This window comes from Triturus cristatus, chromosome 8, assembly GCF_964204655.1.
Source record: "Triturus cristatus chromosome 8, aTriCri1.1, whole genome shotgun sequence".
Classification (NCBI taxonomy): domain Eukaryota; kingdom Metazoa; phylum Chordata; class Amphibia; order Caudata; family Salamandridae; genus Triturus; species Triturus cristatus.
In genome coordinates this window covers 946,720,736-946,741,156 of record NC_140591.1, presented here as the reverse complement: position 1 = coordinate 946,741,156, position 20,421 = coordinate 946,720,736, and the positions used below count along the sequence as shown (strand labels likewise).

Here is a 20,421-nt window from a genome sequence, read left to right as displayed (position 1 = left end):
AATTCTGAAGAACTTGTAATAAGGGCCTTAGAGGATAGGAATCTAGCTAATCATGGATTACCGTTGAGCAAGATTTGCTATAATATCACAGATGACATCTCCGCAAAATATTAATCAAAGAATAAAACTGACCTTCAATAAAGCCCGCTATTGAAAGCATCATCCTATCAAATGCGACTGGAACAGCATTAGTTGTATGGACCACAATATCAACCAATCCAGACAGACCATAGAACAGATACATTGTAGTGTGCTGCCAGTTCATGATATGGTCCCACTGATGTTCTTCACGATTGTATAACTTGAGGTGGGGTCCACCGGGAACAAACTGCTCTGCTAACATACCTGCAGAACAAAAATAAAAACAGCTTAATGGTACAAAAAAAAGAAAACAGGATAGTGCTTTACAAATAACCCAACAGTTTTACAACTCATGGTTAGTCATCTAACATTTGCAGAATTTGGGCTTTGCAATTTTGCCAAATGTATCACACTTCTGAGATATCAGTAGTCACCCTCAATTTATACTGAGGTAGACATATATTTCTATTCAATTGCTTAACATTTGTCTACAACAAACACTTTCTTAAAATGTCCTGATGCACAGGACAGCAGTGGCAGGATATAAGGTATGCAATGGAAGTCAGGAGAAAACGTTCTATGTAATCTGTGTTTTTTTGTGGTTTTGTCTTCTGTTCGTTATTTTAGTATTTGTCGAAAGTGCCATTAAATATAGGCTCTGTCGTTCAGGGTAGTGATGGCCCTCTAAGGCTCTCTCCCTATTTTATGGGCAGAAGACTGATTGTTTGAGTCCTCTTTTGAAATGTTTTACTTTCAACCATTCTTGGATTTTGGCTCTTTAGTCGTAAGCTTTGAACAAGCATATTTCTTACCACCGCCCTTGCCTTTGAGTGTAGAATTTACTTGTTATTGTGAAGGAATTCATAATTCTACCTAGGGCAACATGGAGTCAAGGAATATCCACCCTGAATTAACACTTTTGAGTTTAGTTTCTCACATCCTTGTTTATTTAGGTATTTATAAGCTAAAACATGTGAATTGTGTACATGAATATTCTTGAATATGTTATAGATAACTTTAGGGACGCCTTACAGATAGTGTCAAGTTCTCAACTTACAATATTATGTTTACAGGAACATACGGGAAACAGAAATAATGTGGAAGTGTGAAGACAAGAGTATTGTGAGATGATGTGTGGGGCGCAGTATCTCAAAGAAAGAAGATTCAGGGATGGTGCCACAGGTTTTTCAAAGACTTCATGACCTGTTATTGTCTGTTACTATGACCGTGTGTTTTGTAGTTCTTTTACCACGGATTTATGGGTACTGTAGTTTGTTGTCTTCTTAAAGGCTGCTACTGACAACTAGTAACTAAAGTAAAGCATAATCACTTCCAGCACGAGCTTAATAGAATCGTAACTTTCCTTCACAATGGCTTGGAGTATTTCGTTAGGAACAAAATGCAATCCTGTAAACACTCAACAAAACACAAATTATAATATATGATGGTCTTTCGTCAGAACATTTTGTAATCTACTTACGTGAAATATTGTATATGATGTAAGTGTTTTTGAAGAGCAAGTTAAAATTACGAACACTGAGACGATATCTTCCTTTAAGCACACAATTCTTTTACATTATTGAAAAGCTATATTGCTCAGTGGTATGTATGCCTTTGTCTACCCTCCTGACTCCAATATACAATTTACATTACCAGTGTTTTGAATCAGAGCTTTACTTACCAATAAGTGCAAACGTTGCTTTTGTTATCCCCTCTATAACTTCCAGACGCTGAAATCCTGCTTTACTTCCAAGGTAACAGGCTTTCTTGTTCTTTCGACATATATAATTTAATGGGTACTTCACAGACCACCACAGACCAAAAAGAAGGAAGAAGCTTCCAGGAAGGGCATGGCCTATAAAAGTTGCCATGATAGGTTACAAATGAAAACCTAAAAAATAGAAAATAAAAGCATTTTTATTAAAGCTGGATAGTTAAATCCATTTAAGTTTAATGTGAGTATTTGAACAATTGTAAGCATACCATCTATGTGCTAGCCAGGCTATGAAAAAGCAGTATAATTCGTCTTCTTAGTACTATAAATCTAGTTCATTTTTGTGTTCTGTCTGGCTATGTATTGGTGTTACTGGAATGGTTTCCGTGGGCATAAGGGGTCAGAAGGGATCAAGCTTTGTAAATGTCATGCATAAAAAGAAAAAGATTGCTTCAATCTCTTAACGTTTGATGTTTGGGCCTAAACCCTAGACATGACATTTGAAGATACAGTGGGATGCTTGCAACCGGAGAAGAATATGGGGCTATCTCAATTAACGTACGTTTTTTGGTATTGTATCGTGACTCACACTCTTTTGTGACCATGGAGATGTTTATTTCATTATAACACAAAAACACTAACAAAATATAATCCAGGGAAATTATTATTTTTTGCGAAATTAGAAGCTGTTCAAGTACAAATACTGGATCATTTGCCACCTCCATAAGGGCATAATTGTATGAGCCAGGTTTGTTGTCAACATCTTTCGGCTCTTCATAATATCAAGAAGGAAAACCAAAAAAAAAAGGACCTCGTAAATTTCATGTTCCATTACAGCTTTTAGTGCTTATATGTGCTGAAGGTACGAATTTGTATTATTGAAAGAACATTCCTTTAAAAATGTAAGTTGTGTAATGGAACAAGAAACAACAAGGCACAGACTGAGCTAATTCACTCTACAGAAAAAGCAAACAAGCCAAACCAAATACTGCATAGGCAGTGCACACTATTACAGTAATGTTGATTTTTATAGCCTTAGTGAATAAAGAATTGTGTTTTTATTAAAGACAAGGAGTCTATCATTATGCATTCATTTTATTTACTACCTCCAAGCAGCACACACTAAAAAGATCCAAAGTACAATAATACTTGACTCATAATATAACTCTAGAACACGTAGTCCATAAAGCACAGCATAATTCCATCTTTGCCCTCTTTTGGCGCTGCTGTAATCTAAACAATGTCCCTTCGCATCCATAGATACAAAAATTGCTCCTCATGCTTCTGAAACAAAACAAAACAAAACAATAAAGAAACAGTAACTTATCTTACATCTTTTCTACACAAAAATATATCTCCTTAATACAACTCTATTATCAATAATGTTTTGCATATCTTTACATATTTAATCATTCCTTATTTATGCACAAATATATACTTTGTTTGCCTAAACAATCCACTTTCTCCCTTTTCTTTTTTTGAGTAGGGATAATGCTAGCCTCCTTGTCTTTAATAAAATCATGATTCTCTATTCACTAAAGCTATGAGAATGGTGATTCTCCAGTTAACATACAGAGCGAATCTTGATTTCATTAAAGACAACAGAGGATAACAATGTGCATAACCCTTTTATTGCTTTCCCAACAAGCAGCCCTTTAACCCCTTCAGTGCCCGCCCCTTTCCCCGCCCAGTGCCGGCCGTTGCATTAGTGGGCGGGGTCTATGACGAGCTGGACTCGTCATGGGCACAGCGCCACCGCGGCCCATGACGAGTCCAGCTCGTCATGGGCACTGAAGGGGTTAAAGAACATTAAATACATCATAAGCAAACATTCCAAGTTGGAATCTTCAACAGAATATATAAGTCCATGTCATATAGGTACATTCCTCTTTAGGCTGTGACAAAGCATAAGATGCTCCTCAGTCTTGACAGGTAAATAGTCTTACTGCAAAGAATTATTTGAAAGAGAAAAATTAAAGTGAAACATATGTCCTATTAAAAAACTATTTCAATCTGTAAAGTACACACATCAATAATATAGAAAACAAGCCAATCCAATCCAAATAGAAGCATTAACCGTATGCAGTCATATAAAAAATACAAGAATATATATATATATATATATATATATATATATATATATATATATATATATATATATGTACAACAAGATCCTCCTTACGTATCCTCAATCTATTGTGGGGTGGCGCGAGACCGGCGGAGCAAAACCGGCACTTCAATATTTTAACAAAAACGGAATCCCACTCGCGCTCTCGGATGGCAATTGGCAAAAAGACAACGAACTTCAATCCAAACAAAAGGGAGTTTATTTACTTCATAAACTCGCCGTGACGCGTTTCGCCACTGTCGTGGCTTGTTCACACAGCGATACACCGTAAGAAACACCATTACATACTTTTGCCTTTCATAACCAAAGAAAGAGGACTGTAACCTCGCAAACTCGCTGAAAAACTCCTGAACAAAACGGTCGCCATTTTAGCAAGTGTAAAATCTAATGTTACAAATACAGTATAAACGTTATATGGCACCATTGTTAACGTAGCAAGGGGCATTTCCATAAAATATTTGTCATAAATTCTATGGTTATTCTAGAATACAAAATTGATTAGTACATAGAAAATTTATGTCACACAGTTGGTAGTGATTCGTTCGTAAATACGAACAATCTTCACTTAATGAAATTTGCCTAGAATTCTGATCACTTAGGAACGTTCCTATATCGTAATTCTATAGATTAGTCATTAGACCTCATTGACATAGCCCCTTGTGCTACATGAAATTACATAGTTTTTTGCTCACATGGTTTCTCAGTCACATTGCAATTCAACCCTTGTTAGTGGGTGTTTTGATGTATTAAGGCTTTCTATGCATGGTGTCGTCTTCCCTTATATCACCCATATATTAAAATTTAGAACCAATTGGTCTTATCTCACACAAAGAGAACCGTCGGATGATCTGAGGAGAATGAGCAGAGATCTCAAACTGGACCAGCCATATCACCCTTTCTTCCTTCCTGTCAAGAAGATACAGATATGATTAAGTCATAGGAAAAGTTATAATCTCACATTAAAACAATATACACACTCATTCATTTTGAAGATGTATTGCCATTTCTTCATCAAGATTATGGCCATTCGGAAAAAGGGTACACATCCCTATTATATGTTTCGACTCCCGTTGTCTGAGTCTTAGAACCCCATTACCCCCTCTGACTTTGGGTGTGATCTGCTCAATAGCATAGTATGTTAGTTTAGTAGGGTCTGAGAAATGGTGGTTTGCGAAATGTCGGGCAATGGGATATTGTCTATCATGGTTGGTAATCGCACGCATATGTTCAAGCACTCGTTTTTTTGCCATATGCGTGGTACTACCCACATATCGTAGCTTACAGGGGCACTCCAACACATAGATAACAAAAGTGCTGGTGCATGTCAAGAATTGTGAGATATTCATCATTGTTCCCGTGCTAGTGTAAAAATATGTTTTAACCATTTTACTATTGCCACAGGCCTTACAATGGCCACACGGGTAAAAACCTGGTAGGTCAATGCCTCTGTTCTCACAATTAGATTTAAGATCACTGTGGACTAGTGCATCCCTGAAGCTACGTCCTCTTCTGTACGTGATCATTGGATATGTTGGTAAAGTTTTGCCTATGATGGAATCACTTTTTAAAATTTCCCAATGTCGTTGTACAATCTTGCGGACTTGGGTAGAATGTCCATTAAATGTCATGATCAGCCTAGCTGTTCCCTCCTCTTCCTTTTGTGTTGTAATCATTTCTGGAGGTGCTAAGGTACTGGATCTTTCAACAGATTCTACTCTTTCTGTTGCTTTTTTGAGAACCCATGATGGATACCCTCTTGCTTTGAATCTTTCGATCATTATTTTTTCTTCATTTTGGTAGTCTGATGTTAGGCTGCAGTTCCTTTTGGCTCTGAGTAGTTCCCCATAAGGGATACTCCACTTCAAGCTGTCAGGATGACTACTCAAAGCATGTAGCAGGGTATTCCCAGCTGTGCATTTACGATATAAAACCGTATGTACACTGTTGTTCTTCACTTGGACACATGTATCAAGATATTCCACTTTTTCTCTGCTAATCGTGCTGGTAAGGACAATGTTCTTGTTATTGTGGTTTAGTTTATTGACAAAAAGTACAGCTTCTTTCTCCTCTCCTTGCCATACAAAAAATATATCGTCGATATATCTAAGCCACAATACGACCCTGGTGAACTCCTGTTGAAGATCTACCCTGGCCTTGATCTCTTTCTCCCATGCCCCCATGAATAGATTCGCGTAACTAGGCGCGAAACACGTACCCATCGCGGTCCCGTGTTCTTGTTTATAGATCCTGCCATTGAACATAAAAAAATTATTCATAAGACAGAATCTAATCATGTCTAGGATCATGCCCGTGTGTTCCAATAAATCCAGACTCCTACGTTTCAAGAATTCTGCACATGATTGAATCCCTTGTTCATGGTCAATTATCGTGTACAGTGAGTTTACATCCAAAGTTATAAGGATGTAATCTTCCTGCCATACAAGATTTGAGATTCTATTTAAAAAATCTTTTGTGTCTTTGACGTAGGAGGGGAGAGTGAAAACAAATTCTCGTAAGAAGTGGTCTACATATCGTGAGATATTTTCAAGGGCACTCCCTCTTGATGAAATGATTGGTCTGCCTGGTGGATTGTTTCTATTCTTGTGAACCTTCGGGAGTAGGTACATAACCGGTAAAATCGGACAATCTTTTTTCAAGAAACAAAATTCCTCCCACTCTATCAGGCCTTTATCTTTCCAATCATTCAGCAGTTCCCACCCTTTGTTAACACTCTCATTATATTCAGCCCGTGTTACATTTGTATAGGTTTTGTCATCATTCAATTGTCTTAAGGCCTCATTGATGTACATGTCTTTAGGTAAAATCACAATGTTTCCGCCTTTATCGGCAGGTCTGATTATAATATTATCATCAGAGGCTAGATCTTCAATTGCTTTCTTCTGGGTTGCCGTGAGGTTGTGTTTGAAAGTTTTCATTTTTTTCGTCCAATTATTCATTCTGAATTTCAGCATGTCTGCACTCACTAGCTCTTGAAAAGTGTCGATATTATCATGGCCCATTCTGGGGACAAAGGTTGATTGGGGTTTGAAGTTGCTACAGGCTAGTTTATCATGTTGTACTTCCAATTCATTGAGGATAGTTAGAGAATCTGAGCTCATCCCTGTCCCATCTGGATTGTTCTGGAGCTCATGTAAAGTTATCATGGTATCTATGTCACCAATGGTTAACACCTCTTCCTGTGTACTACACAGTGTTGGAACTATCTCTTTACTTTTTGTGGGTTTCAGTTTGTGCCACTTTTTTAATTTCATTTTCCTACAGAATTTAAACACATCAATTTTACTTTCAGTGTAATTCATAGGAGCTGAAGGACAGAAGGATAATCCTAAACACAAGGTTCGTTTAACTTTGTCACTGATGGTTCTAGCACTGAGGTTAACTATAGTCTGATTTACCATTAGATCATCCATCATTAATTCTTCTTGGAGCGAGTTTGTCTTTTTCCCATGTACTCCGTAGTTCTCTCTTCTCTTCCTTCTTTGCCTTGTCCTCTTCCTCCTCTTCCTCTGGTACCCCTTCCTCTTCCTCTGCCCCTTCCTCTCGGTTTCGGTGAATTCTCCATTTGGTTCGTTGCTGATCTTGTTGTATGCCGGTTCTCCTTCATCAACCGGTACTCGTCTAAAAAAGTGGGTTTTGGGTAGGTTGTTCTTTCTGTGTCCGAGGTCGAGCTTTCTGATGTTCTTACAAGTGATTCTTCTGTATTGGTATCGCTGACTTCAGCAGTATCATCTACTTGTACGCTCTGTTGTTGATTGATGTTCACATTGGTTTCAACTGTATTCCTCTTCTCATACAAATAGTCATACTTGCGACTGTATGTAAGAAGTCTACCAGATTCATAGTCCCCACAGTCTCTGTGCAATTTTCGTTGCTTCCGCATCTTGATATCTTCCTCCATTATTTTTAGGCGTTTTTTCATTTCTTCCAGGAATTTGCTAATAGTGTCTTGGTCATCATGGCTGTCTAACTTTTTCTTGATTTCTTCCATTTCTTGTTTGATCTTATCCCTGTCTGACCAGGCATATTTGACCAATATTGTTAGCATATTCCTCGAGCTGCAGGCTGAGTTTGCTGACCACTCTTCCAGCATTTTAGAGTCAGGAGAATCATACGAGGGGGTTATATATATTCGTAATCCCCTGGGTATCATGGATTTGTCAATGTAATCCTGAAGTGATGTCGCCTCCCACCACTTAGAGATTTCCTGTTTGCTAAGTTTTTCAAATCTTTTCAGTATGCTGCTGATCGTGTCCTCATTTGTTGCCTTAGTCTGAACAGTTCTCGCAACACCAGGTGCCCTCGCAAAGAGTGCTTGGGCTGCATCTCTGCGTTCTTTTTCCTCATCCATCCGACCTCTCCAAGGTGAGAATAATGTTCACGAATTCGCGATTTTGGAAAGAACCATTCGCTGTCTATGCCAATGCCGTTCCCTTTGTGATACAAAGTTCCCCAGGTCTAAGGGAATATGTGAGTCTTCAAAATGGTAATACACACTGCCAGAGGATGTCATATATCAGATATCAGATAGATTCCATGATGAAACAGCCAGTATATACCAAAAATATTCGTAAATTACTTTCGCATATAATCACTGCACTTTTTCACGCATCAATGACATGAACGTATACAACTCTTACCTGCACGGTGTATCCCGGTCCTCGTGGGATAGCGTGCGGTCTCTCTCGTTCACAGCAGCGTGATCGTGAAGTCCTTCCTCATGGCAAAATATTCCTCTCAGCCGATCCAAAGGATACTGCATTCAATGTACAACAAGATCCTCCTTACGTATCCTCAATCTATTGTGGGGTGGCGCGAGACCGGCGGAGCAAAACCGGCACTTCAATATTTTAACAAAAACGGAATCCCACTCGCGCTCTCGGATGGCAATTGGCAAAAAGACAACGAACTTCAATCCAAACAAAAGGGAGTTTATTTACTTCATAAACTCGCCGTGACGCGTTTCGCCACTGTCGTGGCTTGTTCACACAGCGATACACCGTAAGAAACACCATTACATACTTTTGCCTTTCATAACCAAAGAAAGAGGACTGTAACCTCGCAAACTCTTTGCGAGGGCACCTGGTGTTGCGAGAACTGTTCAGACTAAGGCAACAAATGAGGACACGATCAGCAGCATACTGAAAAGATTTGAAAAACTTAGCAAACAGGAAATCTCTAAGTGGTGGGAGGCGACATCACTTCAGGATTACATTGACAAATCCATGATACCCAGGGGATTACGAATATATATAACCCCCTCGTATGATTCTCCTGACTCTAAAATGCTGGAAGAGTGGTCAGCAAACTCAGCCTGCAGCTCGAGGAATATGCTAACAATATTGGTCAAATATGCCTGGTCAGACAGGGATAAGATCAAACAAGAAATGGAAGAAATCAAGAAAAAGTTAGACAGCCATGATGACCAAGACACTATTAGCAAATTCCTGGAAGAAATGAAAAAACGCCTAAAAATAATGGAGGAAGATATCAAGATGCGGAAGCAACGAAAATTGCACAGAGACTGTGGGGACTATGAATCTGGTAGACTTCTTACATACAGTCGCAAGTATGACTATTTGTATGAGAAGAGGAATACAGTTGAAACCAATGTGAACATCAATCAACAACAGAGCGTACAAGTAGATGATACTGCTGAAGTCAGCGATACCAATACAGAAGAATCACTTGTAAGAACATCAGAAAGCTCGACCTCGGACACAGAAAGAACAACCTACCCAAAACCCACTTTTTTAGACGAGTACCGGTTGATGAAGGAGAACCGGCATACAACAAGATCAGCAACGAACCAAATGGAGAATTCACCGAAACCGAGAGGAAGGGGCAGAGGAAGAGGAAGGGGTACCAGAGGAAGAGGAGGAAGAGGACAAGGCAAAGAAGGAAGAGAAGAGAGAACTACGGAGTACATGGGAAAAAGACAAACTCGCTCCAAGAAGAATTAATGATGGATGATCTAATGGTAAATCAGACTATAGTTAACCTCAGTGCTAGAACCATCAGTGACAAAGTTAAACGAACCTTGTGTTTAGGATTATCCTTCTGTCCTTCAGCTCCTATGAATTACACTGAAAGTAAAATTGATGTGTTTAAATTCTGTAGGAAAATGAAATTAAAAAAGTGGCACAAACTGAAACCCACAAAAAGTAAAGAGATAGTTCCAACACTGTGTAGTACACAGGAAGAGGTGTTAACCATTGGTGACATAGATACCATGATAACTTTACATGAGCTCCAGAACAATCCAGATGGGACAGGGATGAGCTCAGATTCTCTAACTATCCTCAATGAATTGGAAGTACAACATGATAAACTAGCCTGTAGCAACTTCAAACCCCAATCAACCTTTGTCCCCAGAATGGGCCATGATAATATCGACACTTTTCAAGAGCTAGTGAGTGCAGACATGCTGAAATTCAGAATGAATAATTGGACGAAAAAAATGAAAACTTTCAAACACAACCTCACGGCAACCCAGAAGAAAGCAATTGAAGATCTAGCCTCTGATGATAATATTATAATCAGACCTGCCGATAAAGGCGGAAACATTGTGATTTTACCTAAAGACATGTACATCAATGAGGCCTTAAGACAATTGAATGATGACAAAACCTATACAAATGTAACACGGGCTGAATATAATGAGAGTGTTAACAAAGGGTGGGAACTGCTGAATGATTGGAAAGATAAAGGCCTGATAGAGTGGGAGGAATTTTGTTTCTTGAAAAAAGATTGTCCGATTTTACCGGTTATGTACCTACTCCCGAAGGTTCACAAGAATAGAAACAATCCACCAGGCAGACCAATCATTTCATCAAGAGGGAGTGCCCTTGAAAATATCTCACGATATGTAGACCACTTCTTACGAGAATTTGTTTTCACTCTCCCCTCCTACGTCAAAGACACAAAAGATTTTTTAAATAGAATCTCAAATCTTGTATGGCAGGAAGATTACATCCTTATAACTTTGGATGTAAACTCACTGTACACGATAATTGACCATGAACAAGGGATTCAATCATGTGCAGAATTCTTGAAACGTAGGAGTCTGGATTTATTGGAACACACGGGCATGATCCTAGACATGATTAGATTCTGTCTTATGAATAATTTTTTTATGTTCAATGGCAGGATCTATAAACAAGAACACGGGACCGCGATGGGTACGTGTTTCGCGCCTAGTTACGCGAATCTATTCATGGGGGCATGGGAGAAAGAGATCAAGGCCAGGGTAGATCTTCAACAGGAGTTCACCAGGGTCGTATTGTGGCTTAGATATATCGACGATATATTTTTTGTATGGCAAGGAGAGGAGAAAGAAGCTGTACTTTTTGTCAATAAACTAAACCACAATAACAAGAACATTGTCCTTACCAGCACGATTAGCAGAGAAAAAGTGGAATATCTTGATACATGTGTCCAAGTGAAGAACAACAGTGTACATACGGTTTTATATCGTAAATGCACAGCTGGGAATACCCTGCTACATGCTTTGAGTAGTCATCCTGACAGCTTGAAGTGGAGTATCCCTTATGGGGAACTACTCAGAGCCAAAAGGAACTGCAGCCTAACATCAGACTACCAAAATGAAGAAAAAATAATGATCGAAAGATTCAAAGCAAGAGGGTATCCATCATGGGTTCTCAAAAAAGCAACAGAAAGAGTAGAATCTGTTGAAAGATCCAGTACCTTAGCACCTCCAGAAATGATTACAACACAAAAGGAAGAGGAGGGAACAGCTAGGCTGATCATGACATTTAATGGACATTCTACCCAAGTCCGCAAGATTGTACAACGACATTGGGAAATTTTAAAAAGTGATTCCATCATAGGCAAAACTTTACCAACATATCCAATGATCACGTACAGAAGAGGACGTAGCTTCAGGGATGCACTAGTCCACAGTGATCTTAAATCTAATTGTGAGAACAGAGGCATTGACCTACCAGGTTTTTACCCGTGTGGCCATTGTAAGGCCTGTGGCAATAGTAAAATGGTTAAAACATATTTTTACACTAGCACGGGAACAATGATGAATATCTCACAATTCTTGACATGCACCAGCACTTTTGTTATCTATGTGTTGGAGTGCCCCTGTAAGCTACGATATGTGGGTAGTACCACGCATATGGCAAAAAAACGAGTGCTTGAACATATGCGTGCGATTACCAACCATGATAGACAATATCCCATTGCCCGACATTTCGCAAACCACCATTTCTCAGACCCTACTAAACTAACATACTATGCTATTGAGCAGATCACACCCAAAGTCAGAGGGGGTAATAGGGTTCTAAGACTCAGACAACGGGAGTCGAAACATATAATAGGGATGTGTACCCTTTTTCCGAATGGCCATAATCTTGATGAAGAAATGGCAATACATCTTCAAAATGAATGAGTGTGTATATTGTTTTAATGTGAGATTATAACTTTTCCTATGACTTAATCATATCTGTATCTTCTTGACAGGAAGGAAGAAAGGGTGATATGGCTGATCCAGTTTGAGATCTCTGCTCATTCTCCTCAGATCATCCGACGGTTCTCTTTGTGTGAGATAAGACCAATTGGTTCTAAATTTTAATATATGGGTGATATAAGGGAAGACGACACCATGCATAGAAAGCCTTAATACATCAAAACACCCACTAACAAGGGTTGAATTGCAATGTGACTGAGAAACCATGTGAGCAAAAAACTATGTAATTTCATGTAGCACAAGGGGCTATGTCAATGAGGTCTAATGACTAATCTATAGAATTACGATATAGGAACGTTCCTAAGTGATCAGAATTCTAGGCAAATTTCATTAAGTGAAGATTGTTCGTATTTACGAACGAATCACTACCAACTGTGTGACATATATATATTCACTGAAAAAACCATAGGTTTCACACATGGACATTTTACTGATAAAAAACCAATGAAATTCCCCCGTTATAGTTACTGCAGGCAACTATAACTCACGCGACCGCAATCCTCTGCTGATGCTAATACTGTATTTAGACACTTATTTGCCCATGTCTTCTTCCATTAAATTTTAGCTATACATATATTACAAATATTTTTTTTTCATAAAGACACATATGTCATCAGCAGAGGATTGCGGTCGCGTGAGTTATAGTTGCCTGCAGTAACTATAACGGGGGAATTTCATTGGTTTTTTATCAGTAAAATGTCCAGCTAACTATAACATGTGTGAAACCTATGGTTTTTTCAGTGAATTTGCAAGGTTTTTTAAATGCTAATTCCTAACTATAACGTGTGTGAAACCTATGGTTTTTTCAGTGAATTTGTACGGTTTTTTAAGTTACTTTACGCCATTCGTGGCGTGCGCGCCCACTTAACGCAGTTCGTTCCGTGTGCGCACAGTGCGCTTCGCACACCGTGCGTGCTCCGCGCGCCCACTTTACGCAGTTAGTGCCGTGGATGGGCCATGTACGCTCGATGCGCTTCGCGCCCCGTGCGCACGTGGAGGACATATTATGCGCTTCGTTGTGAAAGATATACATTTATATCCATTTACATTGATTTTCATATATGCCATGAACAAATCGTGCCCTTCGGGCACCATTTGCACAAGGGGTGGGGAGAGTGTGGATATATTTTTTTTTTTTAAACTTTTTTTACCGTACGCGTACGGTGAGCGTAATCGGCGAATTTTTGTAAAAAATTAAAAATGGATTTTGGGCCTTGGGGTGTCTTTGGGGACACATTTAGCAAGCCTAGGTGGTTGGGAGCTGTCTAAACAGTCCCTTTACATGTTTATTCTCTTTGTTTTTCATCCCCCCCTCAGAGTCCGAGAGAGAAAATGGCGGCCGCCGCTTCCTGGTTTCGACCGATTCGAATGTTTACTAAGATCTAACAGCCAATCAGAATCGCGCTCGCGCACGTCACCGTACGCGTACGGTAAGCGCACCGTAAGCGCACCGTAAGCTGGCTCAGATATATATATTGATTTAAAGGCTATTTTCTCAGAATCTATTGAACAGATTTACACCAAACCTACAAAAGGCACTTCCTTGACCTGTAGACTACCTCTCTGCCAAATTTCAAGGAACTCTGTTCAGCCATTCGGGCCGTAGCTGTGTCTAAAGGTCCTATGGAAAAATGCATGGGAAAAACGCGTTTTGGGACCCCCCTTTTATCTCAGCCCCCGCTTGACGAATCCCCCCGAGACTTTCAGGGTAGGAGCGTAGCGTAGCGCCCCACCTATTTTGAAAATTTCGCGAGGATTCGTCGACCGGCGCCAAAGTTATTCAAAATAGAATGTTGCGGTTTTCCTATGGTAAGAGGGTCCTAACTATAACTACCTACTGGCGACCGCCAGTAGGTAATATATATATATATATATATATATATATATATATATATATATATATATATATATATATATATATATATATATATATATATATATTACATCGGTCACCAGTAGGTAGTTATAGTTAGGACCTACTTTCCATAGAAAAAGCATTTTTGGATTTGCCAATATCTTTGGCGCCGTTTGATGAATCTTCGTGAAATTTCTTAAAAACCAGGGTTGGACCGTTCAGTTTGTGTGTTGAAAGTTTCGGGGTGATTCGTCAAGAGGGGGCCGAGAAAAAAGGGGGGTCCTAAAGCAAATTTTCTCCATGTTAATTTCCATAGGAACTATATTACAGGCTACAGCCCGAACTGCTGAACGGAATTACACCAAATTTGGCAAAAAGGTTGGTCTTGGTTTAGACTGTGCCCTTTTTGTCAAATGGTGTAAATCCGTTCAGTAGTTCCTGAGAAATTAAAAAAAAAAATATATCGATATCTGAGCACCGAGGAGGGTTCACGATCCATCCCAGGCACGAGCTTCACTCTGATTGGCTGTCAACACTCCAAACCATGAACTGTTGGCAGCCATCTCGTGACTCGGTAACCGAGTCACAAGAAAAAGGGTGAAACAAAGATAAAAAACATGAAAAGAGGACAGGGTACAAACACCCTGACCCCCTAGGTCTGCTCAGGGGGTCCCACAAGGACCCCCTGGGCCAAAAAATTCATTTTTTTTTTAATGTCATCAGTGATGTCACTGACCATGTCATGAATGATGTAATAGGTGACGTCATCAGCAGTGCATTGCGGGGGTGCGAGTTATAGTTAGCTGAACTAACTATAACAGCCGAATTTCACTGGTTTTGTACGAGTGAAATGTCCAACTAACTATAACGTCCATGAAACCTCTGTTTTTTTCAGTGAATATATATATATATATATATATATATATAGATAGATAGATAGATAGATAGATAGATAGATAGATAGATAGATAGATAGATAGATAGATAGATAGATAGATAGATAGATAGATAGATAGATAGATAGATAGATAGATAGATAGATAGATAGATAGATAGATAGATAGATAGATAGATGGATGGATGGATAGATAGATAGATTCAATGGGTGAGGTGGGTGGAATAATGTTAGTCACCAATGGTGAAGAGCTATGTAGTCAATAAAACATCAAACTGACTACACTGGAGCGAGTGCTGCGTTTTTCTTCAATTGCTTTTGGAATTTTCAACGAGGACGGGTCCTTTCCTCGACGCCGGCACCAGCACAAGTTGTTCCCTTCCTAAGGATAGTATTGTTCGTTATCTTTGGAAAAAATAGGAGGGAGAACCCAGCGCTAATGGAGCCGCAGTGATTAATGGGCGAAATGACAGATTCTCCTCGCATATAAGGTGCCAGTAAAGATCCATTTGAGCACATCCAGGAAAATCGTATGACTTTTCAGTAACGCAGAGAACTGTTAAATTGCATTTTCACACGGCTTGCAGTGATCGGACATCGGAACAACGGGAAGTACCGGGTAGAGCGCCAACGGGAGGCATCGGAGGATACCGCCACGCTTGGGAGTCTCCCCGGTGAGTGATATCATCTACTTCCTTTTTGTTTGAAGGCCTTTCAGTATAGCGCTGCAGCGAGTGTAACCGCCCTGATGAATTACCTAATTTAAGGGCTGTTTGAAAACGAAAATAGTTTCACACTGCTCCAGTAACAGAACAGATTAATTCCACTGACTGTGGAGAACGGGTGTAATCGTTCACAGTCCGACACCATCAGCCTTTCTCCGTATCAGAATTACAAGCATTTACCAAGACGGTTAGTTTTTTCTAACCAGCATTGAACTGATTTGAATTTTTTGCATCATCATTTACTCACCCTGCCTGCCTGAAATATGGAACAGAGAGCAGCTAAACGTGCGCAAAAGGCAGAAAAAATGTTTACTAAAAATGTACCCAATACATCAGATAAGACTGGCAATAATACCACGACCTCAGCAAAGCCAACAACAACTACTGCTAAACAATTATTCTCCCAATTAGAAAGATTACTGTGAAAAGAAATCTCACGCAGCTGGGAGATAATAACTTTAGAGAAGTATGTAGAATTTGAACGAGTCCCACGCGGCCTTCGCATATTCACGTTACCTAATCATCCTGATACCAGTCCAGATATGCTTGAAGAGTGGGGGAGAAACATTATGGAATGCTCCCGCACAATGATGTTAATCATCGTTAAATATGCCAAAAAGAGTGTAGATGATTTACATATTCAAATAGATGGAATTGAACAACTTATCAAAGCATCAGGAGAGGATGAAGAAAATATAAATAAATTCCGTTTGATAATGGAGAAAAATCTGGATAAACATGAAAATGAAGTTCAAGAAAGAAAGCAACGCAAATTCAAACGCGGCGAGTCAGATTATGAAAATGGGACCATCTTGACATTTGCAAAAAGATTTGACAATCTGAAACAACAATTTGAAAAGACAGTAACTTCACAAGAATCGCCAGAAACCATACCAAGTGAAACGGAATCAGATATAAGTGACAATGAATATCAAGGTATGGCCACAAAGAAGTTCTCTTTTTTAGAGGAGATGAAAATCCTCTATCAAGATCAACAAATTCCACAGACAAGAGGAAGAGGACGGGGGAGAGGACGAAGCAGAGGACGAGGTCGAGCCCAATACACCTACCGAGAAACCACCGGAAAACCAGAAGAAGCAGAAAAACAAAGATATCAGCTTCGCAATTGGACAATAACAACAAAAAAATGAAGATCATGACTAACAACATCAAGGCACCAAATCTAATAATTAACTTGTCTCACCATAAATTGTCACCAGCCGAACGCAGTGTACTTAACAAAGGGTTAACCTTCTGTGCAGAAAAACATCAAGACATAGTTGAAACTAAGATAGATGTATACAAATATGTTCGGAAATTAAAACTAAAGAAATTCTTCGAGAAAACAACTTGCAATTCAGGCCAAAGTGCAACAGTTGAAGACATTAATGTGACTCCAAACATGCAAGATTACACCATAGCTGATACTAATGGTCTAATAACGGCTTATGAACTGGCTCATGAAGTTGACCAAGGTGATCTTACAAACATACAAGTATTAGAAGAATTGGGAATCCAAACAGACAATCATCCAAGGACTAACTTCAAGATGAAATCAACATTTTGTCCAATACTCCATCCGGGTAACCGGATAGAGACTTTCCATGACCTGGTTGTGGCAGAACTGGAGATCATGGAAAATACTAAACATGGCAATAGAAAAGAAAACCTATCAATACAAGAACGTCAAGCCTTAATGAAAATAAAAAACAATCATCAAATTGAAATCAAGCCAGCGGACAAAGGGGGCAACATTGTCATCCTCAACAAACAGGATTATATTGATGAAGCCATACGCCAACTTAATGATCAGACCAATTACACCAGATTGAGGTATAACCCTATTCCAAAAATGATCATAGAAATACAAGAACGACTAATGCAATGGCACAAAAAGGGGCTATTAAGTTTTGACGAAATGACCTTCTTAACCACAAACAATCCTGTAACACCAACCATATACTTTTTGCCTAAAGTGCACAAAACACGAAATAAACCTCCAGCACGCCCAATAATATCCAGTTGTGGATCCCTATATGAAAACATGGCATCCTATGTGGACCATTTTTTGGCACCCATAGTTCCAACCTTATGTTCCTACATTAAAGACACAGGGGACTTCTTGAGGATTTTGATGGAAACAGATTGGCACCCCGAATATTTGCTGGTAACTATTGATGTTGTGTCTTTGTACACTTCTATCAATCACAATATTGGGTTAGCTGCCATTGCCTACTTTCTGAAACAGAGACCAATTGGGGACCTTCAGCATTCTACTATGCTGCTAGAAATGATCGAACTATGTATATATATATAGATAGATAAATAGATAGATAGATAGATAGATAGATAGATAGATAGATAGATAGATAGATAGATAGATAGATAGATAGATAGATAGATAGATAGATAGATAGATAGATAGATAGATAGATAGATTCAATGGGTAAGGTGGGTGGAATAATGTTAGTCACCAATGTCTTTAATGAAATAAAGATTCTCTCTGTATGTTAATTGGAGAATCGCTGTTTCATTACAAGACCAGAGGCTTCCATTATGCATGTTTAAAACTCTACGGGGCCAGACTGCTCATATTCTCTACCGGTTTTAGATAAAGTGCTAGCACTTGACCAGTCTGTCGCCTTCAGAATGTCAGCAAGTGTACCACCTGCCCATAACACCTTACTAGCCATCGCACCTCTAGATGAGTGAGCTCCAAATTTGGATAAGTCAATTCCAGCCTCAGTCATCACTGCTCTTACCCACCGTGAAATTGTAGCTGTTGATACTGCCTTACAGGGTTTCACCTAGAAAATGTATAATTGATCTTCTTCCATCTGCTCTGAATTTCAACATTCTTTGCTTATAAGCTCTCATGCAGGTCACAACACACAATTTCTTGCAATAAATTTCATTTGGGGGAGTGAAATCTATTGCAAACCTCTAGAGCCTTAACGTCCGAAACTCTTCCAAAAGATTAGACAGAGCAAGGTTGCTAATTTCAACGATATTTGATTCAATGAAAGATAAAAAGTATCTGGCCAGGAAACCAAAAGATGAAAAACCAAATTAACATTCAATAAAGAATCATAGCAAGCTCTATGTGGTCGTTTAAGCCTTATTCCCATCAGCACAATACAGACCAAAGGATACTACTCATAGCATAATTATTCACTGAGGCTAGTCCAGCTGAGATACCTGATCTGTAACAATTGACTGTTCTATAAGACAGACCTGAATTAAAGAGCTCAGCGAAGTAGTTTGCTGCTTCTACTACAGGAGCCTCCAAGGGATCCAAATTCCTTTCCAAGCACCAACCACACAATGTTCTCCAAACTCCTCTTTGCCTGGTACTTTGTGCCCATGATTCATCCAATAAGTTCTTAGCCTCTCCCGAAAGGCCACAGTATCTGCATGTTTCCCTGAAACTTTCCAAACATGAAGGTTCGTGTTCCCCTCTAGCACTAAAGGGTGTTCCTCTTCTTCTTGTCCTATTAAAAGGCTTAGATTCACTGGTATCCAATGAGGTATGTTCACTGCCTCTTCCATTACCCCAGGGAACCAAACTTGAGAGGTCCAAACTGTATTACTAGAACAATCCTGGATCTTTCTCATCGAACTTCCCAAATTTCAACAAACGAGTACACTGCAAATGTTTTGAGATCCGGGCTTCAGCTGTAATACCTGTTTCCCTGAAAGGTCAATCTGATCACAAAAAGATCTACATAAAAAGGACCCCACAAGTCCTGAATTTACTTGAAAACCACTGGATTCAGCTTCCAATCCCTGGAATCCTTCAAGTTCCTTGAGTTCCAATCTGCACTCAGGTTCCGTTGGCATAGGATAAATTCTGCTTTTAAAAGTTATTTGTCTTTTCAACAAAAATTCCAAATCTCCCAGGCTACATCTGCTAACTGTTTTGATCTTGATACCCCTGGTCGATTGATATATGGTACTGCTGTGAAATTGTCCATTCGAATCAACACCACGCTGTTTGCTAGGATTGTATTGAAACTCATCAAAGCATTCAACCCCGCTAGCATCTCCAAAAAATGTATGTGTAATGTTTGTTCCTTCCTGGACCTTCTCCCTCCAGTTTCTATATCCTTCAAATGTGCCCCCAACCAAGGTTGCTAGGATCTGATTGTACAATAAATTCTGGAATATTTCCGAATATTGTGTTTCAGTTTTACCTCTCTAGATGGTTCAGCCACCACCCTAGATCATCTTGAGCTTCTTGGGACAGGGGTGTCACATCTGCATGCCACAGCATTTTTCTGAGGTCAGCATCCGAGTGACTCAGACGCCGACGCGCACGCCCAACTACAAAGGGGGCTGATGACGTGATCGGCTGAGGAGCTGTTTACTGAACACAGGAGGTGTCCAGTTGAGATTGCTGTTATATCGAACTAGAACTGTTAAACTGTTTGTAAAATTGATTGTATACTTGGGGGGCTTTTAAATTTTGTGATTGCACATTGCACTTTCTTACCTCACAATCGCGGGAG

At 39.4% G+C, this 20,421-nt stretch overlaps 1 protein-coding gene across 4 annotated transcripts in view; it reads right to left on the bottom strand.

Annotated features, from left to right (window-relative positions):
* The window catches only part of TMEM45A (transmembrane protein 45A), a 494,464-nt gene that overhangs the window by 144,407 nt on the left and 329,636 nt on the right, over positions 1-20,421 (bottom strand). For all 4 annotated transcript variants that reach the window (XM_085620485.1, XM_085620484.1, XM_085620483.1 and 1 more), the window contains 2 exons: positions 1,763-1,972; positions 133-345 (listed from right to left, as the gene is read on the bottom strand). In XM_085620485.1, the coding sequence (XP_085476611.1) occupies positions 133-345; positions 1,763-1,952 (403 nt within the window). In that variant the 5' untranslated portion in view covers positions 1,953-1,972. The remainder of the gene's footprint in view (positions 1-132; positions 346-1,762; positions 1,973-20,421) is intronic.